Source organism: Vipera ursinii (assembly GCF_947247035.1).
Source record: "Vipera ursinii genome assembly, chromosome: 2".
Classification (NCBI taxonomy): Eukaryota; Metazoa; Chordata; class Lepidosauria; order Squamata; family Viperidae; genus Vipera; species Vipera ursinii.
Genome location: NC_139513.1, coordinates 17,369,176 through 17,393,984, shown reverse-complemented (window position 1 = coordinate 17,393,984; position 24,809 = coordinate 17,369,176). Strand labels below are relative to the sequence as shown.

At 43.1% G+C, this 24,809-nt stretch overlaps 1 protein-coding gene and 1 long non-coding RNA gene across 2 annotated transcripts; both read right to left on the bottom strand.

The window, feature by feature from the left end:
• Positions 1 to 3,654: 3,654 nt before the first annotated feature.
• LOC310634748 (uncharacterized protein) lies at positions 3,655 to 13,767 on the bottom strand (the record flags this gene model as incomplete). The annotated part of the gene is made up of 7 exons (XM_083353283.1): positions 3,655 to 5,749; positions 6,675 to 8,581; positions 8,896 to 9,022; positions 9,664 to 9,771; positions 10,360 to 10,682; positions 10,960 to 11,365; positions 13,687 to 13,767. The coding sequence occupies 6 exons, from the start codon at positions 13,765 to 13,767 to the stop codon at positions 7,341 to 7,343; spliced, it is 2,286 nt and encodes a 761-aa protein (XP_083209409.1). The 3' UTR covers positions 3,655 to 5,749; positions 6,675 to 7,340.
• A 1,246-nt stretch (positions 13,768 to 15,013) lies between these two features.
• LOC310636147 lies at positions 15,014 to 23,742 on the bottom strand. Its single transcript, XR_014491620.1, has 2 exons — positions 23,646 to 23,742; positions 15,014 to 16,585 (listed from the first exon to the last, which is right to left on the bottom strand). It is a non-coding gene; the product is annotated as an uncharacterized lncRNA (long non-coding RNA).
• Positions 23,743 to 24,809: the final 1,067 nt, after the last annotated feature.

Sequence of the window (24,809 nt, the reverse complement as noted above, 5' to 3'; positions counted from 1 at the left end):
GGCTTTATTCGCCTGAGGACAGCAACTGCAAATTGTTCCCGCCAATTTCCTGCTCGATCCTGGACTCAAGAGCATCAAGTACGAAACAGAACGATAGATATTTTTCTAGAGGGGACCGGGTAGGAAGACAGTGAAAAGGGACCTTCCTTTGCCGGCCTCCCGTTATATCTACTCCCATGCTCTTCTTCTGAAGGGGGCGGGGCTCGCTGAAAAGAGGGCACCGGAAGCGGAGGCTGGGACGGCGATGCCTGCACAGGGTAGGGAAGAACCGATGATCTCGGCGTCGCCGTTCTTCATCTCCCGCTTTCTCCTGCCCGGATCCTGCGCCCTGCAGGGAAGTCGAGGAGCCTCCGCTGAAAGGTGGGGCTCTGCTTGGCTTCTGGGTCCAGCGCAGGACGGATGGATCCGGGGTTGAACGTCGGAAGGCGCCTGGTAGCCCCTTTTCCCACTGACCCCTTTCCTTGCAAAACGAGAGCTTCGTGAGTGCAGCCGCCTCCGTCAGATGCAGAGACTGAGGCGGGATGGAAATCGCGGAGGGCGACGGGAGGGGAAGGCAGGTTGGATCCGGGGCTGCGAAGGAGGGGAAGCCTCGCCCTCTGCCTCGCCCTGGAGGTTGTCAGGATGGCTGGAGAAGAGAGCTTCCTCTCCTCTATGCTCCCTTCCTGGGGACGAGACTTCTTCTGTAGGCGTAAAGCGTTTCTCCTGCTGGATCGTTTGTCGGGTTCCTAGAGCGCAGAGGACCAAGGGTTTCAGTTTAACGGAGCTGGCACCGATCCCGTCTTTTTCCATGTCTTTGTTTAAATACTCCTCCTCTGGAAATCGTGAGATTGATAAATATGTATCAGTATGATGAGTCTTCAGAGACAGTTAAACCTACAATAGAATGGAAACTAATTTTATAGAAAAACAAGTACAATTGCTGGAAATCAGGAAAAGATAACATAAAAGGGGAAAGTAAGATAAACACGTAGGCAAAAATTAGCTGGGTCTTAGAGTGGGAAAAGGAAGACGACAAACAAAAAAAATCCAGTTGTAAGAGGAAATGGCTAGCTGAATTGAAAAACAGAAAATATTCTGTTGTTCTAAAAGGGGGACATTAATATCCAGAGTTTAAAATAACCATTTCAATGTCTAATTTTTGTCATTATTATTGTATATGTGAATATGATTTAATATCTTAGCAAGAAATGTGTAAGCAGATGGAAAGAGTGCAACCTCGCAGTGCCTCAGCCAATGGGGAAAGAGGAGGGATGTGTTGGTATGAAGAAGGGAATATTTTGGGTTCGATCTTTGGAGAGAACCAAGCTTTGATAGCTTCTCTCCCCGATTATTGGAATAAACGAAAAGGTATTCACTGTGTCTTACCTGGTTATTGGTCAGACGAGCTTTCCTCTGGTCACGAAGGAAAGTAGCCAGGAATACATAAAAAGAACATCTTGGAGAAAATCTTACCTATGTTAGTCAATACTGATTTCATGGTTCGTAATCAATTTATCAAGAATATAACTAACATCAGGAACAAGCTAAAAAAAAACCCCTCCAATACCATATGATAACTAAGTAGACTTCTCAGAGTTAATGTATATATTAATGTATATTTTCCACAGGAATTCTACTTTATCCTTCTTGATTGAATTTACAGTATAAAATTATCTACCATTTATTATTAAACATCCAAAGCTCTTTGAAAATCAAATCATTATGTTCACTTTAAGTCCTCTGCTAAATGACAAGAAGTGAACTCAGAATAAAAGGTAGTAAAATAGGTTCTCAACACACAGACGCCCAAATTTAAACATTTATAGTAGGAGGCTTCTGTCTTTCTAGTGAAGCATTACATGTAGTTTGTAAATAGAAACCAAGAACTGCTTACTTCCAATCCCAACTCAGCTCTGGTTGTTCTGATGGGCTTTGAGTGAAGAATTGCTGGGAAGAGGGAAGCCCCCCTGCTAAATTATATATTTTTAATCTGATTATTCTCGTGAATTTTTGCTTTTGTTATTTCAGAGGTATTGTAATTTTGTTGCTATATGTATTTGTATTAATTGCTTTTAACTTTGTAAGCCACCCATCTACTGGTAGTGAGACAGGTGGCAAATTTAATTTATAATAATAGTAATAATAGTTTTCATCATCTTATTAGAGAGTGGCTTGTGAGGATTCTTTATGCATTGTAATTCATACTTATAATATTCCAAAGATTCCTTTCTGTATTTGAAATCTAATCATTGTATATAAGAAAAACTTTGGAAAAAGAAATATTTTCTTCAGGCTTCAAAATCTTCCTCAGAAAATCTGAATGTCACCATTAATTAACTTTATTTACTTACCATTTTCATTTCATAGCATGCTTCTTGGGTCAAAATCCACAAAGGTATTTTAGACACAGCCTTCATTTATATCTGTTCCATACTCTCAAAATGGAATATCCAAGACAGACATGTCAAACTCACGACGTCACGTGACGTATTGGAGCTTTTTCCCCATTGCCGACAATGGGGTGGGCGTGGTTTTGTTGCGACGCAGTTTGACACCCCTGATCTAAGATAATGATTTTTAAAGTCTGAATTAACTTTCACTTTCCCATACCATAAATAGCTTCCACACCATTGCAGAGGAGCACTTTTGCTAAGAGTTGGCTGAAAAAAGTCAGTTTGGAGTTTGGGGTGGCCGTTTTTCAGCCAGCCCCCAACTGTTTCCTTAAAAGCCAAGAGCTTTGTGAGTGTAGCTCCTTTCTGACTCTTTTTCTCCTCTTAAAATATCTTCCCAAGAGTTTACTAGCCAGATGGAAAGAGCAGAAGTGAGGCTAGATGACTGAAGATCTCAGCTTAAGGCAGCTAGCACCAATCCCTTTGTTTTTTCATGTCTCTAAATGTTCATCTTTAGACGCCATGAAAAACAAGGTGGACGACAGATTATATTGATTTGATAGCCCATAACACTGATTTGATAGCCCATAATCAATTTAAATACTGGTTTATCAAGACCGTGTGACTAAATTTCAGGAAGAACCTAAACAACAAAAAGACCCTCCAGTGCCATATGGTAACTAAGTAGACTTCTCAGAGTAGCAATTTGTATGTTTTGTGCAAGAATTATGCTTTTCTTCTTTGACTTTTGAATTTACAATTTAAAAAGATCTACCATTTAACATCCAAAGGACTTTGAAAATCATTGTTTTCAGTTTAGGTCCTCTGATAAAAGACTGCCAGGAGATTCCCAGTAAGGGGCCCCCAACGTACAGCTCCTAAGTTCCAACGTGCAGCTTTTCCACCCGCTCTTCCTTGTGCCAGCATGGACCTAACAGGGCCAGCAAGGGCAGGCTGATTTAAATACAGACGCTCACTGGCCATCGGTGCCAGGAGGAAGGCATGTAGCATCCAGGGCGAGGTGCAGCAGAAGAAGAGGATCCTCTGTCCAACTCATCTTGATAGGCCCAGAAGGACTTTGCAGGTATGAATCCTGGTGCCTGCAGCTATTTTGCAGTGAGGAGTTTCACCGTGTCCCCTTTGCTGCCTGAGCCATTCTGGCCAAGCATTCCCTGTTCTTTGTAGCTCTCCTAGGTCTCCTTTGCTCCCTTTCCAGACCCCACATTTTTCCTGTCCCCATCTGAAAAACGACAAATCAAAGATAGTTTTACTCAGATTACAACCCATGATAAAACACCATCAAATATCTATGGAGATTCTCAGTTACCCATTCATGGTTTTCTCAAAGGTGATTTTTCAAAAGGGCAACTGGACCATGTATTTTTCCTTAAGGGAGACATTTTGCTTCTCATCCAAGAAGCTTCCTCCATCAAATATCCACCACTTCTACCTATCCTGGGTCCTTCGGAAGGGCTTGATTGGCAGATAAAAATGCCTAATTAATCTCAATGAATGACTCTGAAGGGCTTACAATTTAAATAATGTACAATTAAAACAATAAGAGCATTTTGAAAATGATAAAAAAACCAATCCAAAATAAACATACAGCAGACACAATACTTAGTCCATTAACAATAAAGCCAGGAAAAAGAGGCATTGACTGCTCCTTGCAGGTTTTAAAACCCTCAGAAAAGCCAACAGTTTGGGGGCTGTTCTACTCTTCTAGAAGCTGACCAGATCTACAGCATGCCCAACTTGCTAGATCAAATTGGACAACTAGAGACTCCTGGAAAAGGCAGCCCAGCAGGTAACCTGGTCTCAGCCACGAAGGGCTTTAAAGATGACAACTAGCACCTTGAAATGTGTTTGGGAAATATTGATAACAAAGGCAGCTCATGGAGTAGCGGTGTCTTATATCCAGAACCAGTTGCTACCCATGCTACTGAATTCTGCACTAGTTTTCTCTCCTTCAGCAGAAAACTAAACTGCCAGTTGTGCATATATTGCAGGAAGAGCAATGGTGGATCCCATTTGTCTACTAACCTAATCACAAAATGGTGGCTAGCCTGACCAAAACAGAATTTGGAGAATTCAGATAATTTTTGCTCTGGGCTGTGGGACAGTTCACCTGCTGCAGTTTCGTGATTTTCACTTCTGCAGAAAAGAAGCCATGCAGTGCGATAAGCCCATAGGTTGGGATACGGGAGTTCCTGCACAGGAACCAAGCAGGCTGGAGGTGTCTGTGCTTGTGGACAAGTTTTATATCTCTGTAGATCATTCTGAGTGTATCTTTGGGAAGGGCTATTGTTGGGTACAGAAGTCACCTTGCATACAGGGCTGAGGTCAGCATTCCAGGTCTGGGAATAGATTGGAGGACACATTTGTCAGCACTTTAAGCTAGTCCAAACAAAATGCACACAAATGAATACTAGCTCTATCTCTACTGTGAGGCCATAATACAAAATCCAGCTGCTCTGAAAGCATTTGTCCCCTCCGATCCTTTTACTCTCAAGAAAACTAAGAATTTATTTATTTATTTATTTAGTTACATTTATATACCGCCCTTTCCCTGAGGACTCAGGGCGGTTTACAGGGAATTAAAAAATCCAACATACAAAAGTTAAAACCGAATTAAAAATATTAAATTGACCCTGTACACAATTAAAACCCCAATTAAAAATTTCTCCTCAGCCTGGGCCCGAGAGCTGAAAGGTTGACTCAGCCTTCCATCCTTCCAAGGTAGGTAAAATGAGGACCCAGATTGTTGGGGGCAATTAAGCTGACTTTGTAATAATGCCGCTTGGGGTGTGTGTGAAAGCCCTAATAAGCAGGCATATACATAGAATGAAGGCTACTGCTAAGTTTGTAAGCCGCCCTGAGTCTTCGGAGAAGGGCGGGATATAAATGGAATTAAAATAAAAATAAAATAAAAGAGCCAGGTCTTCAGGCCCCGGCGGAATGATCGGAGGTCGGGGGCAGTTCTCAGCTCCACCGGCAGCTGGTTCCAGAGGGCAGGCGCTACCACTGAGAAGGCCCTATCCCTAGGTGTCACCCGCCGGCAATCTCTCACCGGCGGAACCCTGAGCAGACCCTTCTTCTGTCATTCTTACAATGCACCCCACTCTCCCAGTCTTCTTCTGGGGACTAACATATATTTTACATGATGGTTGTTGAGTCTGCAAATCTTCCCCATCTCCCAAGTCATTTCCACATACCATTACTCCATCCCTATCTGTCAGAATCCATTTATATCACATTTCATAAATGTATGGTTAGAATATTGTGCTTATTCTCAAGATTCTGCCATCTCTCCGAGGGGGGGAGAGGATGGTTATTCAGATTGCAGTAGGCTGTTTTCAAAGACCAGGGAAGCTTTTGATCTGGGGGGAACAGGGGGAAAGAGAGAGATCTGGGTTGCATCTCCATTTGGAACTGAAAGGAAGAAGCAATAACAATAAACTCAAGATTTCCCTTTCCCACAAAAGGACCTGACACCTGAGTAAATGATGTGAGCCTGACCAAATGGATTGAGGGGAAGGGGCTGAAACAGGAATGCTTTATATAGTATTGAAATGTAACTCAATGTCAGATCCCGTCTTGTATTGCCACAACCGATTTCATCCTAGTAAAATTTTCCTTTTGAACAAACCTGGCTCCAAGAGTTCTTATTTCCTAAGATGTGGACTGGGGTGGGTCCTGACACTATCCATGTTCCATAGAAGTTGTTTCTCATTGATTCTTTGTAAAAATGAGAAACATAGCGTGATGATCCAGGGCACAGCAGAGAGACAACCCAGTCAGCTGGCAATTCAGCTGCAGGGTGCTGAAGGAGCTGGCATAGGCGCTAATAGTAGGACGCCTTCTCACTTCAGCACCTTCCCTTCCCGAGGTTCCAGAACTCCACTTGCTCGTTTGGCCCTGGGCTGCCGCCTCTGCGCTCACCTCTCAGACAGGCCCAGCTAGGCTAGGAAGGCAGCCTTCTTGGATCCCCAGGGCAAAGCCCCCCCACTCCAGCGGGAAGAGTGTTGGCTTGGCACCACCACCTCAGCGCCCCTCCTGTTGCCACCCAGCACAGCCGCCCAGGAGCTACAAAGGCTGGCCTACCACGGGAAAGGAACACGCCCCGCCCACCTGGATTCTTGTTCTGTCACCACGCTCTCACTGCCATCTTGCATTTCCACCCCATGCACAGACTCTGCTGCCCCACGCTCACAGCCTAATGGTATGGCAAAAGCTAAGCCCTATCCGAAATTAAGTCCTAGTGCTTATTTCAGAGCCCAAAAGAAAGTAAGACCGGGTTCTTACTTTCAGGGAACACAGTATTGGGCTCAAGAAGAAAGGCATCAGTAAGGTCACTGATCCAATAACAGCAATTTCTAAATTCCAGTGCTTGGTTTTTTTTTCTGTGTAGCTACATGGATGGTAAATAAGATTCCATACAAACGAGACTGTTGCACATTCCATGAATTAGTAAGCTCTCTGCCATGTCTGGATCCTAGGATGACAATTAAGTTGATTGCTGAGAATAAAGCTCAATCCATGGATTTCATTTATTTTTCCTCTGTGGATCATTTTATGAGAATTAAGCACACTCAGTGGTCGTTCCACTTCGTATTTCCAATTTTATCCTGTCTGGATGCCACCGTGATAACCAAAGGTGCTGCAATGATTAAAGCTATATTTGCACTTGGTGCTCAGCACTTTAGAAACAAAACGTTGCACTTGAGGGGAAAAAACATGACAGATTCCCATGGTTCATGATGATTAAGTTTTTCCTTTTCAATAAAGCACTTTCCACATTCCATGTATTTATATGTTCTCTCTCCAATTTGCATCCTTTTATGAAGCTATTCTTTTCGGGTAAAGGTCTTTCCACATTTCATGCATTCCTATGATTGCTCCCCAGTGTGAATCTTTTGGTGGCGATTAAGTATATTGTTGGTAATGAAGCTCTTTCCACATTCCATGCATTTATACAGTATGGATCCTTTGATGAAGAATAAGATTTCCTTTTCGGGTAAAGGTCTTTCCACATTCTGTGCATTTATATGGTCTCTCTCCAGTGTGCATCCCTTTATGAAGATTAAGATGTCCTTTTCGGGTAAAGGTCTTTCCACATTCCGTGCATTTATATGGTCTCTCCCCAGAGTGCATCCTTTCGTGACGACTAAGATTTCCGTTCTTGGTAAAGGTCATTCCACATTTCGTGCATTTATACGGTCTCTCCCCAGTATGGATCCTTTGATGAAGATTAAGATGTCCTTTCTGGATAAAGTTCTTTCCACATTCCATGCATTTATATGGTCTCTCCCCTGTGTGGTTTTTTTGGTGGAGATTAAGATGATCTTTCCATATAAAAGTAATTCCACATTCCATGCATTTATATGGTCTCTCCCCAGTGTGGATCCTTTCGTGACGATTGAGTGTTTTTTTACGGGTAAATGTTTTTGCACATTCCATGCATTTATATGGCCTCTCCCCAGTGTGGATCCTTTCGTGATCATTAAGTTTTTCTTTCTGGGTATAGGTCTTTCCACATTCCATGCATTTATAGGGTCGCTCCCCAGTGTGGATCCTTTGGTGGCAAATAAGATTACTGTTGTTAATGAAACTCTTTCTACACTGGGTGCATTTATATGGCCTGTCTCCAGTGTGGATCCTTCCATGAAGTTTAAGACTTTCTTTCCAGGTAAAGGTCTTTCCACATTCCATGCATTTATATGGTCTCTCCCCGGTGTGGATCTTTTCGTGGACATTAAGATTACTCTTTCTAGTGAAACTTTTTCCACAGTGCATACAGAGGTTCCTCTTTCTGCTCAGACTGGAATCCACGAAAGATTTTACAGAACTATGTGGTTTGCATTTCCAATACAGTTTCTCTGGTGAAACAGGAACAAAGGAGTTATTCTCCATAGTATCTACAGGCATACATTTTTTCTTTGGTCTGGTTTCTGCCATAGTTATGTAATTCAAATTCATGTTTTCTTTTTTCGAATATTTTCTTTTTCTCATTTCTTTCTGATCTTGCTGGGATAGAAAGCCACAAACACCAAGAGAAATGGATGACCTATCCCCCCCATCTTCTGACTGTTTTCTCTTTAGCCTTTTGGTGTCTCTCTGATGCCCAAATAATAATACTTTGAATTCATTCTTCTCTATTTGAAGTAGATTTAACCTCGCCTGCTTGGCATTCTCATTCACAGGAGCATCATCTGGATGGGGAGAAAAAAACAATATTCTGATTAGAATTTAGAAGACTGAGAGAGGTATCTCTCCCCCCCCACCCTCAAAACATGACAAACGGGTAGAATCTACTTTTCCAGCCAGGATGTGATATCTGTAAATTGTTATCTAGGAGTCTCTTGATTGTATAGAAACAATTTTTTCAGCTACGAAACAGGGTAAGGCTTTGGTGTTGATCAGTCAATCTATTCAGTCACTTCCTCGGAGTATATAGGAGATTTCTCAATTCTATGGTGAATATTTCTGCCATGGCATTTTACAGAGATGAACATCCTGGCCTTACCCAGAGCAGCCATATTCCTAGAAACCTCCTGCATCACTTCTCTGCACAAGGCCTTCTGGCCAGAATCTAGCAGCCTCCACTCCTCATCCGTGAAGTCCATAGTCACCTCCATAAAGGAATCAGAGCTCTAAAAAGAGAAAAAAGCAGACAATCCCAGGAAACAGTTGAAAGCTCTCTCTCTTACTGCACACAACAGAAAACACACATGTGCAAGAGACCAAATGGACATTTTCTTTCAGGACAGATTCATGTCATACTGTCCATAGTCCGTGGGGCTAGCAAACTGCAGCAGCACAAACCACAGCTTCCAGATTGTAGGATGCAACACAGCCAACACTGTGAAGCTTCTCATTGGCTTGGAGTAACTCAGTAAGTAGGTTTATGGCAGAAAATCCCTTAGACTTATCTGGCTCACTGACTAAATTTCTGAGAAAACAGGACAGAGCCACTAGGAACATCTTTCCTAACCTATTTTAAATTTTGAGTAATGTCCCTGAAATCTCTTGAACAACAGTTTTATTGACACAGCCACTTAGTGTTGACTTACTGGCTCCTCCTTAATGTGCTATACTTTTCTTGGTATACTTACAGACACATGACAAGGAAGACGGGTGGGATAAATATTTAATAAAATAAACACTTCTCAGGTGTGTTTAATCTGTTGTTTCAATTCATAGATTTCATCTCTGTTTTAAGTACTCTTAATACCATTAAGAAAGGACCCAGATTGTTGGGTCTGTTCTGTTCTGAGAAGAAACCTGCACTTACCTGGCAACGTGGCCAGTGTTGGGTCTTCCTGAAAAACAGCTCCTGAATAGAGCTGAATTGATCTCCTCTGCGCTGGAGCTCTGCTGAAATCTCCTCTGTGAACGGCTCCTACATCAGAAGAACAAGCTACTTCATGATCCACTTTCAGAGGACCATATCCATGTTATTTGCATTCCTTACCTTTTCCTTCCCTACCTGTTCTTCCCCAACCCAATTCAGAGACACTTCAGGGACTCTGCATGTGACTTATACATCTGAGTAAATGATGAACAGGGACTGTGTTTTTATGTACATGAAATGTAAGGGTGTGTTTATTAGTTTGTTTCTCTTACTATTGTGGTATTATACGACATATTAAATGTGGGTTTTCTATCAGAGGCCATTCACGTAATCCAGCTGCTTCCCCTTATCTAGATTCAGGTAATAGCAGATGATCACAAAGTAAATACTGGTTATTATGAAATATGTGGATAATATCACAAAGGACACAGAGCTGTATGAAAGAGAAATGTTAAATTAGGAAACAGAAACATTTACCTCAGGAATAAAAAAATATTCAAATGTGAGTAATTCCAGAAAAGGCTGCAGTCATATTTTAGTCCTATTGCTGATATAGTTAGATCGCTAATCTTTTCTCCCCCCCCCCTCCCCATGGAGCTCCCAGGATGAAGCCCCCCCCCCCGGGCTCCTCCTCACCTGCCCCTTTCCCGGCTCTTCCCGCTGGGCTTGGCTGAGGAGGAAGCCTTCGGCCAGGGCCACCGCCTGCGAACAGCTCTCGGCTCCGCACTCCCTCACCCAGCTCGCCATCTCCGCGGGCAGCAGGGCCAGCAGCTGCTCCAGCACCACCAGGTCCAGCATCTCCCCTTTGCTGCTCCTCTCCGGCCGCAGCCACTGGCGGCACAGGCGGTGAAGGCGGCTGCAAAGCTCCCGGGGCGTCTCGGCCTCTTGGCTGCAGCCGTCGAGACCGCGGAAGCGCCTGCGATGGATCTCTGGGCTGAGGGTGGCCTCCATCGGGTCTCCTGCTCGAGGGCAGCCAAAAGAAGCCCGAGGCAGTCCCAAATGTCCCCCAGCACCTCCGAAACCCCTTCTCCGGTGTGCAGGAGGGCAGAAACGGGTCTCGGCTCACTCGGATCTTCTTCGCCTGAGAACTGTAAATCCTTCCCGCCAATTTCCTGCGCGATTCTGGGCTCACGGGGGTCAAGGAGCCAGAACGATAGATTATGTGCTTCCTAGACAGGATCTGGTAGGAAGAGAATGAAAGGGGACCTTCCTTTTCCGCCCACCCGTAATATCTACTCCGCTGCTCTTTTTCGGAGGGAAGCGGGGTTCGCTGAAATGTGGGGCTCTCCTTGGCCTCTGGGTCCAGCGCAGGACGAACGGATCCGGGGTTGAACGTCGGAAGGTGCCTGGTAGCCCCTTTTCCCACTGACCCCTTTCCTTGCAAAACGAGAGCTTCGTGAGTGCAGCCGCCTCCGTCAGATGCAGAGACTGACGCGGGATGGAAATCGGGGAGTGCAACGGGAGGGGAAGGCAGGTTGAATCCGGGGCTGCGAACGAGGGGAAGCCTCGCCCTCTGCCTCGCCCTGGAGGTTGTCAGGATGGCTGGAGCAGAGAGCTTCCTCTCCTCTATGCTCCCTTCCTGGAGACGAGACTTGCTCTCTAGGCGTAAAGCATTTCTCCCGCTGGTTCGCTTGCCGCGTTGCTAGAGCAGAAGTGAGCCTAGAGGACCGAGGGTTTCAGTTTAACGGAGCTGGCACCGATCCCGTCTTTTTCCATGTCTTTGTTTAAATACTCCTCCTCTGGAAATCGTGAGATTGATAAATATATATCAGTATGATGAGTCTTCAGAGACAGTTAAACCTACAATAGAATGGAAACTAATTTTATAGAAAAACAAGTACAATTGCTGGGAATCAGGAAAAGATAACATAAAAGGAGAAAGTAAGATAAACACGTAGGCAAAAATTAGCTGGGTCTTAGTGGGAAAAGGAAGACGACAAACAAAAAAAATCCAGTTGTAAGAGGAAATGGCTAGCTGAATTGAAAAACAGAAAATATTCTGTTGTTCTAAAAGGGGGACAGAGTTTAAAATAACCATTTCAATATCTAATTTTTGTCATTATTATTGTATATGTGAATATGATTTAATATCTTAGCAAGAAATGTGTAAGCAGATGGAAAGAGTGCAACCTCGCAGTGCCTCAGCCAATGGGGAAAGAGGAGGGATGTGTTGGTATGAAGAAGGGAATATTTTGGGTTCGATCTTTGGAGAGAACCAAGCTTTGATAGCTTCTCTCCCCGATTATTGGAATAAACGAAAAGGTATTCACTGTGTCTTACCTGGTTATTGGTCAGACGAGCTTTCCTCTGGTCACGAAGGAAAGTAGCCAGGAATACATAAAAAGAACATCTTGGAGAAAATCTTACCTATGTTAGTCAATACTGATTTCATGGTTCGTAATCAATTTATCAAGAATATAACTAACATCAGGAACAAGCTAAAAAAAACTCCTCCAATACCATATGATAACTAAGTAGACTTCTCAGAGTTAATGTATATATTAATGTATATTTTCCACAGGAATTCTACTTTATCCTTCTTGATTGAATTTACAGTATAAAATTATCTACCATTTATTATTAAACATCCAAAGCTCTTTGAAAATCAAATCATTATGTTCACTTTAAGTCCTCTGCTAAATGACAAGAAGTGAACTCAGAATAAAAGGTAGTAAAATAGGTTCTCAACACACAGACGCCCAAATTTAAACATTTATAGTAGGAGGCTTCTGTCTTTCTAGTGAAGCATTACATGTAGTTTGTAAATAGAAATCAAGAACCGCTTACTTCCAATCCCAACTCAGCTCTGGTTGTTCTGATGGGCTTTGAGTGAAGAATTGCTGGGAAGAGGGAAGCCCCCCTGCTAAATTATATATTTTTAATCTGATTATTCTCGTGAATTTTTGCTTTTGTTATTTCAGAGGTATTGTAATTTTGTTGCTATATGTATTTGTATTAATTGCTTTTAACTTTGTAAGCCACCCATCTACTGGTAGTGAGACAGGTGGCAAATTTAATTTATAATAATAGTAATAATAGTTTTCATCATCTTATTAGAGAGTGGCTTGTGAGGATTCTTTATGCATTGTAATTCATACTTATAATATTCCAAAGATTCCTTTCTGTATTTGAAATCTAATCATTGTATATAAGAAAAACTTTGGAAAAAGAAATATTTTCTTCAGGCTTCAAAATCTTCCTCATAAAATTATTATTATTATTATTATTATTATTATTATTATTATTATTATTATTATTATTATTATTATTATTATTATTTAATTTTTATACCGCCCTTCTCCCGAAGGACTCAGGGCGGTGTACAGGGCAATACAATAAAATACAATATATAAAAATTAAAAGAAATATTAAATACAGTAGCCCAATTAAATAGATTAATACAAAATGTTAAAATACCCCTAAACCCATCAGACCAGGCCGGCTTGTTCAAATAAATATGTTTTTAGGTCACGTCAGAAGGAGCGAAGGTCAGGAGCCGTCCAGAACTCAACCGGTAAACGGTTCCATAGGTCTGGCGCGCCCACAGAGAACGCCCTTCCCCTGGGGGCCGCCTGTCGACACTCTTTGACCGACGGCACCCTGAGGAGGCCCTCTCTGTGGGAGCGCACTGGACGAAGGGAAGTTGATGCCGGCAGCAGGTGCTCCCGGAAGTAACCCGGACCCATGCCATTTAGGGCTTTATAGGTCGTAACCAGCACCTTGAATCTTACCCGGAGGACAACCGGAAGCCAATGCAGCTCACGGAGTAGAGGTGTTACATGGGAGTATCGGGAAGCCCCCACCACCACTCGCGCGGCTGCATTCTGCACCAGCTGGAGCCTCTGAGTAGTCCTCAAGGGCAGCCGCATGTAGAGACCATTGCAGTAGTCCAAACGGGAGGTCACGAGTGCATGAGTGACTGTGCGCAATGAATGTCACCATAAATTAACTTTATTTACTTACCGTTTTCATTTCATAGCATGCTTCTTGGGTCAAAATCCACAAAGGTATTTTAGACACAGCCTTCATTAATATCTGTTCCATACTCTCAAAATGGAATATCCAAGACAGACATGTCAAACTCGCGACGTCACGTGACATCACGCGACGTATCGGAGCTTGTTCCCCATTGCCGGCAATGGGGTGGGCGTGGTTTTGTTGCGACGCAGTTTGACACCCCTGATCTAAGATAATGATTTTTAAAGTCTGAATTAACTTTCACTTTCCCATACCATAAATAGCTTCCACACCATTGCAGAGGAGCAGTTTTGCTAAGAGTTGGCTGAAAAAAGTCAGTTTGGAGTGTTTGGGGTGGATGTTTTTTCAGCCAGCCCCCAACTGTTTCCTTAAAAGCCAAGAGCTTTGTGAGTGTAGCTCCTTTCTGACTCTTTTTCTCCTCTTAAAACATCTTCCCAAGAGTTTACTAGCCAGATGGAAAGAGCAGAAGTGAGGCTAGATGACTGAAGATCCCAGCTTAAGGCAGCTAGTACCAATCCCTTTGTTTTTTCATGTCTCTAAATGTTCATCTTTAGACGCCATGAAAAACAAGGTGGACGACAGATTATATTGGAGAAAATCTTGCTTACGTGGTCACTGTCAACACTGATTTGATAGCCCATAATCAATTTAAATACTGGTTTATCAAGACCGTGTGACTAAATTTCAGGAAGAACCTAAACAACAAAAAGACCCTCCAGTGCCATATGGTAACTAAGTAGGCTTCTCAGAGTAGCAATTTGTATATGTTTTGTGCAAGAATTATGCTTTTCTTCTTTAACTTTTGAATTTACAATTTAAAAAGATCTACCATTTAACATCCAAAGGACTTTGAAAATCATTGTTTTCAGTTTAGGTCCTCTGATAAAAGACTGCCAGGAGATTCCCAGTAAGGGGCCCCCGAGTCCCAACGTGCAGCTCCTAAGGTCCAACATGCAGCTTTTCCACCCGCTCTTCCTTGTGCCGGCATGGACCTAACAGGGCCAGCAAGGGCAGGCTGATTTAAATACAGACACCCACTGGCCATCGGTACCAGGAGGAAGGCATGTAGCATCCAGGGTGAGGTGCAGCAGAAGAAGAGGATCCTGTGCCCAACTCATCTTGATAGGCCCAGAAGGACTTTGTGGGTATGCAGCTATTTTGCAGTGAGGAGTTTCACCATGTCCCCTTTGCTGCCTGAGCCATTCTGGCCAAGCATTCCCTGTTCTTTGTAGCTCTCCTAGGTCTCCTTTGCTCCCCTTCCAGACCCCACATTTTTCCTGTCCCCATCTGAAAAACGACAAATCACCATTAGTCAATTGGAAAAGATAGTTTTACTCAGATTACAACCCATGATAAAACACCATCAAATATCTATGGAGATTCTCAGTTACCCATTCATGGTTTTCTCAAAGGTGATTTTTCAAAAGGGCAACTGGACCATGTATTTTTCCTTAAGGGAGACATTTTGCTTCTCATCCAAGAAGCTTCCTCCATCAAATATCCACCACTTCTACCTATCCTGGGTCCTTCGGAAGGGCTTGATTGGCAGATAAAAATGCCTAATTAATCTCAATGAATGACTCTGAAGGGCTTACAATTTAAATAATGTACAATTAAAACAATAAGAGCATTTTGAAAATAAAAAACCAATCCAAAATAAACATACAGCAGACACAATACTTAGTCCATTAGCAATAAAGCCAGGAAAAAGAGGCATTGACTGCTCCTTGCTCGAGGTTTTAAAACCCTCAGAAAAGTCAACAGTTTGGGGGCTGTTCTACTCTTCTAGAGGCTGACCAGATCTACAGCATGCCCAACTTGCTAGATCAAATTGGACAACTAGAGACTCCTGGAAAAGGCAGCCCAGCAGGTAACCTGGTCTCAGCCACGAAGGGCTTTAAAGATGACAACTAGCACCTTGAAATGTGTTTGGGAAATATTGATAACAAAGGCAGCTCATGGAGTAGCGGTGTCTTATATCCAGAACCAGTTGCTACCCATGCTACTGAATTCTGCACTAGTTTTCTCTCCTTCAGCACAAAAGCAGGGCAGTTCCTAACAGCAGAAAACTAAACTGCCAGTTGTGCATATATTGCAGGAAGAGCAATGGTGGATCCCATTTGTCTCCTAATCACAATATGGTGGCTAGCCTGACCAAAACAGAATTTGGAGAATTCAGATAATTTTTGCTCTGGGCTGTGGGACAGTTCACCTGCTGCAGTTTCGTGATTTTCACTTCTGCAGAAAAGAAGCCATGCAATGCGATAAGCCCATAGGTTGGGATACGGGAGTTCCTGCACAGGAACCAAGCAGGCTGGAGGTGTCTGTGCTTGTGGACAAGTTTTATATCTCTGTAGATCATTCTGAGTGTATCTTTGGGAAGGGCTATTGTTGGGTACAGAAGTCACCTTGCATACAGGGCTGAGGTCAGCATTCCAGGTCTGGGAATAGATTGGAGGACACATTTGTCAGCACTTTAAGCTAGTCCAAACAAAATGCACACAAATGAATACTAGCTCTATCTCTACTGTGAGGCCATAATAGAAAATCCAGCTGCTCTGAAAGCATTTGTCCCCTCCGATCCTTTTACTCTCTAGAAAACTTACATTCTTACAATGCACCCCACTCCCAGTCTTCTTCTGGGGACTAAGATATATTTTACATGATGGTTGTTGAGTCTGCAAATCTTCCCCATCTCCCAAGTCATTTCCACATACCATTACTCCATCCCTATCTGTCAGAATCCATTTATATCACATTTCATAAATGTATGGTTAGAATCTTGTGCTTATTCTCAGGATTCTGCCATCTCTCCGAGGGGGGGGGAGAGGATGGTTATTCAGATTGCAGTAGGCTGTTTTCAAAGACCAGGGAAGCTTTTGATCTGGGGGGAACAGGGGGAAAGAGAGAGATCTGGGTTGCATCTCCATTTGGAACTGAAAGGAAGAAGCAATAACAATAAACACAAGATTTCCCTTTCCCACCAAAGGGCCTGACACCTGAGTAAATGATGTGAGCCTGACCAAATGGATTAAGGGGAAGGGGCTGAAACAGGAATGCTTTATATAGTATTGAAATGTAACTCAATGTCAGATCCCGTCTTTTATTGCCACAACTGATTTCATCCTAGTAAACTTTTCCTTTTGAACAAACCTGGCTCCAAGAGTTCTTATTTCCTAAGATGTGGATTGGGGTGGGTCCTGACCCTATCCATGTTCCATAGAAGTTGTTTCTCATTGATTCTTTGTAAAAATGAGAAACATAGCGTGATGATCCAGGGCACAGCAGAGAGACAAATGTCACTGCACGTTTTTTTATGTTCGTCAGAAAAGTTCATTTCTAACTGTACATTTCCCCTGCTCTCTGCACCTGTTGTGATAACTTATCTGGTAACCATAGTGAATCCCATATGACTAGCTATGTTATGGTTTCAGTCTGTTTAGTGCGCATGTCTAGAGAAAGTTCTGAGTTATTGTTTATTGTTTTATTCACTTTGCTGTTACTGTCTGTTACGTTAGGATGTAGCTAGCCAGCTCTCTCTATAATATATATTTAGTTTTTATATTTTTGTAAGTAAAAGGTATTTAGTAAGATTATGCGTCGTGTTTTTCTTGCCTTCCTGCATTCACATCATGCATTCTCTGAAGCACGGTCCGTCGCCCTCTACAAAGGTGATTTTTACCTTGACATTTTGGTAGCAGAGGATGGTTTGATTTATGTTTTTGGAGATGCATGTTTCTGCGGCTGTTATCAGTTAGTTAGTGCTAGCGAGGCAGCGGTGATTAACTGCTGAAACATGTCAGGAAGGAGTCCACGGCTGAAAAGGAGTTTTTCTGTGGGGCAGCTCCCTTCAACTTTAAAAACTCCGATAGCTTCGGCCACACGCCTTGGAGAAGACGCACCTGCTCCTGTCGCCGATGCAAGGTCAATCACTCCTTTTTCTACTTTTCCAAGCTCCCTGGCAGCTGCTTTTGAAAATGTTCACACTCCAGGGGCTCAAGCTGAATTTCAAAGGCTTGGAGCGAAACCTAAAGTTCAGCCGAAGAAAATTCCTTCTGCTCCCTCAAGCCCCAAGCAAACTATGCGAGATAGGGCTATGCAAGGCTACTGTGAACAAATTGGGGTTTTTGAAAGGCATTTGCAGCAGGCAAAGGAATATGTGTCAATGGTTCAGCAATATGAGAGGAATTATGAGCATGAACCGGCCATATTGCCACACCCACAAGGAGAAACCATATTGCCTCCTTCTTTCCCAAAGCCAAAGTCATGCCCATCATTGAGTGTCATGCAAGACGAATGGGAACCGGAGGCTCCTATGTCACATGATCATGGGCTGTCCCAAAGGACATACAGAGCCACAGTGATGCCTGAAGCAAATGTTATAGCACCATCTACTGGTGAAGCTGCATTAAGACATGAATTGGAGCTCTCACTCTCGCAACTGTCCATGGAGGAGTCTTTGCTCAGAGATACAAGATTTCTGCCGTTATCTGAGGCTCCAGTCCCTGATGGTGCTAGGATTCCTGTTACTGTTGCTTCTTTTGTTAATATTGCTTCTATGCAAGCCCCTCTACCTGGCAGAACACAGCCATATTTAACCCACATGCAATTGCCACCGGGTTCTTATATGCGAAGGCCAGTGTCATCTGCAGGTTATGCTAATGCACCAGCCCCAGCACCAGCGCCTCCTGCTGGCCAGGGTAGAATAGCAGCTCAAAGACAGTCACAGCCAGCTCCAAGACTACCGGCAGCTTCAATGCAACTGCCGCATGTCCAGGCACAGGCACAGACGCCACTGGTGCCCCCTGCAGGTTATGGTCGGATTGCACAACCTGCACAGCCAGTACCTCAATTGTATATTCCTCATCAAACACCTTCCATTGTACCACTGGCTGGTGATTCAAAATTAAAGAAGTCAGGACAGAATTACAGGGCATGGGTCAGTGAGGTTGGACTTTTGTTACGCAGAGAAGGTACTCACATGATGGTGTTTAATCCTCCTGCCCGGCCATGGACTCCTGACATATGGGACTTGGATAATAGAGCATGCACAACATTATTGATGTCAATGGACACTGAATTGCAGCTCACGTTTTCACAAGATGCAACTGTCCAACAAATTTGGACTCAGTTAGAGACATGTTATCGGCCTACATCAATTGAGTCTACATGTTTGCTTTTGTCTGAGTTCCATGGTTCCAGATTAAAACCTGGTGAACATATTGGAGCACATTTGACTAAAATGAAAGGTATTAGAAAAGAACTGGGTGAAAAAGGCTATCCTATTGATGATTTTCAAATGATCAGCATTATCATCAATTCTTTGAATCATGAGTGGAAAGATGCTATTTCCAAGATCAATCAAGTGCCTATTGCTCAACGCACAGTGGATCATGTATGCAGAATTTTAGCCGAAGAAGAGGCACTTATGCAAGCTGCGCCACATTTAAGGGAACCACCTGCATCAAGAGCTTCAGCGAGGCGTGCCTTCCGTGGAAGGACCTACGTTCCAGGGATGCCAAGATGCTACATCTGTAATTGTGTGGGACATGGCACCCGGGATTGTCCCCAATGAGTTCCAGCGCCCATCACATACCAGCCCAGAGGAACAGATTCCAGAGGAGGCAGAGGTAGAGGCGGACGACAAGGTCGTGGTCGTGGTTCCAAGCGTGATCCACAAGCTCCACTTGCCACATTGGTTGTGACCAACGATCCACAGCCTCAACCAGAGTATGACAGACGACTTCTTTGGACTTTGGACAGTGGAGCAGCATTACATGTTACCTACAGAAAAGAGCTTTATACAGAGATGCACGAGCCTGAACCTGAACTTCGTGAACTTTACTCTTTTTCCAATCATCCTGCTCAGGTCATGGGAAAAGGAACTGTTTATATTGAAGAGCTCGGTGCTCTCATTCCAAATGTTTACTATGTTCCGTCTGCCAGTAGTAATTTGCTTAGTCAGAGTCATTTGTCTAGGTTTTCTCATTTTCAGGTCCACCATCTTGAAAAAGCAAGTTATATAGTCAAAGACGGAGATATTGTTGCTGAAACCATGTTGATTGGTGGTGTTTATTACTTAAAACCAAAGCCTAAGCAGCAAGAGCAGGCAAGTATACACGTTCTAAAAAGCACAGGCCCAGAGAGAGACGTCCCAGAGAGAGATCCTGTTGCTACTCCAAAGGTTCCTAATAATAATAAAAATACAAAAAAGACACAGGTTGCTCACAGCAAGCCTGGGGTTCCTAATAAAAATGCTAATGTTGAGAATTCACTAACAGGTAAACCTTTGCATTCCAGGTGTATCCATAAGTGGCACAGAAGATTGGGTCATGCCAGTTTCCGTGTTCTGAAGAAGATGCCAGAGTTCGCAAGAGGTTTGGATCTAAAGGGGTGTAAGGTGTTTTTGGACTGTGCTGTCTGCAAGAAAGCCAAATCCAAGGCAGCAGCAATTCCAAAACGCGCTACACGCCTGTCAACACGCATTTTTGATTTGGTACACACTGACATAGTTGGTCCTTTTGCACCCACACTTGGTGGTAAAAGATATTTCTTGACAATCGTTGATAATTATTCTAGATATGGATATGTATATCCTATGAAAGAAAAATCTGAGACCTTTCAGATCTTTAAAGACTTTGCTAGTCTTGTCTATACCCAATTCGAGGTCAACATTGCCAGAATCCAGAGTGATCGTGGTGCTGAATTCATGTCTCAGCGTTTCCAGGACTGGATGCGTGAGAATGGGATAGTACATCAGACATCCGCTCCTTATACTCCAGCTGAAAATGGAGTGGCAGAACGCAGAAATGGGGTTTTGCAAACCATGATGCGTTGCCTCCTTGAAGATGCTAACCTCAGTCTTCCATACTGGGGTGAAGCTATCAAATATGCTAACCATATCATCAACCGTACTTGGAGTAGTGTGATAAATCAGACCCCTTATTTCATGTTGTATGGACACAAGCCTGATCTCTCACATCTCCAGATTTTTGGTTCCTATGCTATGGTGAATATTCCTTTAGCCCAAAGAAAGAAAGGGGGTCCTGCAGCAAAAAGGATGAGATTTATGGGCATTGATGATAATTCAAAATGGAGCAAATACATTGACTCTCATCATGTTATTGTGGTTTCACAATCTGCTACTTTTGAGGAAGATGCTGACTGGTCCAGGATTCATTCTAACGATCCTGGAGTTTATTTTCCTAGAGATGATGTTGCTGATGCCACGCAACCTGATCAAGAATCACAGGAGAATGTTCCTTCCATGAGTTCTTCTCAACCTACTGTTCCGTCTTCGCAAGCCGCTGATGTTGCTGCTGGCGACGATGATGAAGACGAGGACGACACGGAAGAAGAATGGACGGTTGGCCCGAGACGTTCCAAGAGGTCCACAAAGGGAATCCCTCCAAAACGGTATTCGTGGCAAGTAACAAAAACACCTGTACCTTTGATTTGTAATGTTACACTTCCACCTGAGAAGTTCACACAGATCAAACATCTTCCTGAATCAGAACAAGATAAATGGTTTGAAGCAATGCAGGCTGAAATGGACAGTCTAAAGAAACTTCAAATGTTTACACCTGCAAGCCCTCCAGCAAACAAGAAAGTTATTGGCACTCGATGGGTCTACAGGATCAAAAAGAAGACGAATGGTGAGTCGTTGTACAAGGCCAGACTCGTAGCCCAGGGTTTCGCTCAACGTTATCCTGAGGACTATACGAATACATACTCACCCACAGTGCGGACTGAAAGTGTGAAAATTGCTTTAGCCACTGCAACTATCCTTGGCCTGGAAGTTTTCCAGTTCGATGTTGAAACGGCTTATCTACACGCTGATCTTGATGAAGAAATCTACGTCAAAGGTCCTCCAGGTTTCAGACAGCAAGAAGGGGATACCTGGTTTCTACACAAAAGTCTTTATGGTCTGAAACAGTCTGGTTTAATGTGGTACTTATGTCTTTCTGACAAACTAAATTCAATGGGCTTTATTAAGTCCGAAACAGATGAATGCGTGTTTACCAAAAGATCCGGTAATAGGTATGAGATAATTCTTGTTTATGTCGATGATATTGTTTATATTGGTCCAAATAAGCAGATGAGTGAGTTTTTTGCTAAAGCGTTACAAAAGTTTTTCACGTTGAAGTGTTTAGGGTGTATTAACACTTATTTAGGTGTTCAAATTGCCAAAACTCAGGGGTTTAGTCTCACACAAGAAGAGAAGATTGAACAACTGTTACATCACTGTAACATGGAGGACGCTAAACCTGTGAGTATACCCATGCAAACTGACTTTCACATTTTGGCACATGAACCAAGTCCTGAGTTCGAAGATCAAACACTCTATCGCTCAGTCATTGGGTCGCTGCTGTATATTAGTAGTTGGACTAGACCCGACATTGCACTTAGTGTTAATCTTTTATCACGACACGTAGGTAAAGCAAAACAGTTTCATTGGACATGTGTTAAAAAGTTATTGAGGTATCTAAAACACACTAAAGACATGAAGTTGTTGTTGGAACCAACACATACTGACTATGCAGTTATGTTGTTATGCAGATTCAGATTGGGCGAGTGATAAGAAGTCACGGAAAAGTACATCAGGTTACATGATGTTTTTAAATGGATGTCCTGTTTACTGGCATGTGCGTAAACAGAATTTTGTTTCTTGTTCCTCTACAGAAGCTGAGTATGCTTGTGTGTCTGATGCATGCAATTCTTTAACCTGGTTTGATGCTTTAGTCACAGATATCTGGACACATCCGATTTGACCGATCACAGTAATGGAAGATAATGAATCTGTGGTTTATATTTCTAAAAGACGTTTTACAGGTTCAAGGTCCAGACACATTGACATCCGATATCAAAACATAAGGCAACTGGTTAAACAAGGTTTTGTGACGTTACAGTATGTGCCTACACGTGATCAAATTGCTGACATGCTGAACAAACCACTTCCTACAGCCCAGCATGAGTATCTGCGTGAGAAGATGTGCCTTACTTGAGTCTTCACTTTGCTGACGAAAGAAGGGGAATGTCACTGCACGTTTTTTTATGTTCGTCAGAAAAGTTCATTTCTAACTGTACATTTCCCCTGCTCTCTGCACCTGTTGTGATAACTTATCTAGTAACCATAGTGAATCCCATATGACTAGCTATGTTATGGTTTCAGTCTGTTTAGTGTGCATGTCTACAGAAAGTTCTGAGTTATTGTTTATTGTTTTATTCACTTTGCTGTTACTGTCTGTTATCTTAGGATGTAGCTAGCCAGCTCTCTGTATAATATATATTTAGTTTTTATATTTTTGTAAGTAAAAGGTATTTAGTAAGATTATGCGTCGTGTTTTTCTTGCCTTCCTGCATGCACATCATGCATTCTCTGAAGCACGGTCCGTCACCCTCTACAAAGGTGATTTTTACCTTGAGAACAACCTAATCAGCTGGCAATTCAGCTGCAGGGTGCTGAAGGAGCTGGCATGGGCGCTAATAGCAGGACGCCTTCTCACTTCAGCACCTTCCCTTCCCGAGGTTCCAGAAATCCACTTGCTCGTTTGGCCCTGGGCTGCCGCCTCCGTGCTCACCTCTCAGACAGGCCCAGATAGGCTAGGAAGGCAGCCTTCTTGGATCCCCAGGGCAAAGCCCCCCCACTCCAGCGGGAAGAGTGTTGGCCTGGCACCACCACCTCAGCGCCCCTCCTGTTGCCACCCAGCACAGCCGCCCAGGAGCTACAAAGGCTGGCCTACCACGGGAAAGGAACACGCCCCGCCCACCTGGATTCTTGTTCTGTCACCACGCTCTTGCTGCCATCTTGCATTTCCACCCCATGCACAGACTCTGCTGCCCCACGCTCACAGCCTAATGGTATGGCAAAAGGTAAGCCCTATCCGAAATTAAGTCCTAGTGCTTATTTCAGAGCCCAAAAGAAAGTAAGACCGGGTTCTTACTTTCAGGGAACACGGTATTGGGCTCAAGAAGAAAAGCATCAGTAAGGTCACTGATCCAATAACAGCAATTTCTAAATTCCAGTGCTTGTTGTTTTTTTTCTGTGTAGCTACATGGAGGGTAAATAAGATTCCATACAAACGAGACTGTTGCACATTCCATGAATTAAGCTCTCTGCCATGTCTGGATCCTAGGATGACAATTAAGTTGATTGCTGAGAATAAAGCTCAATCCATGGATTTCATTTATTTTTCCTCTGTGGATCATTTTATGAGAATTAAGCACACTCAGTGGTCGTTCCACTTCGTATTTCCAATTTTATCCTGTCTGGATGCCACCGTGATAACCAAAGGTGCTGCAATGATTAAAGCTATATTTGCACTTTGTGCTCAGCACTTTAGAAACAAAACATTGCACTTGAGAAAAAAAAACATGACAGATTCCCATGGTTCATGATGATTAAGTTTTTCCTTTTCAATAAAGCACTTTCCACATTCCATGTATTTATATGTTCTCTCTCCAATGTGCATCCTTTTATGAAGATATTCTTTTCGGGTAAAGGTCTTTCCACATTCCATGCATTCCTATGATTGCTCCCCAGTGTGAATCTTTTGGTGGCAATTAAGTATATTGTTGGTAATGAAGCTCTTTCCACATTCCATGCATTTATACAGTATGGATCCTTTGATGAAGAATAAGATTTCCTTTTCGGGTAAAGGTCTTTCCACATTCTGTGCATTTATATGGTCTCTCTCCAGTGTGCATCCCTTTATGAAGATTAAGTTGTGCTTTTCGGGTAAAGGTCTTTCCACATTCCGTGCATTTATATGGTCTGTCCCCAGTGTGGATCCTTTCGTGACGATTAAGTGTTTCTTTCTGGGTAAATGTCTTTCCACATTCCATGCATTTATAGGGTCGCTCCCCTGTGTGGATCCTTGCGTGACGATTAAGTGTTTCTTTCTGGGTAAATGTCTTTCCACATTCCATGCATTTATATGGCCTCTCCCCAGTGTGGATCCTTTCGTGATCATTAAGTTTACCTTTCCTGAGAAAGGTCTTTCCACATTCCATGCATTTATAGGGTCGCTCCCCAGTGTGGATCCTTTCGTGACGATTAAGATCTTTTTTCTGGGTAAAGGTCTTTCCACATTCCATGCATTTATATG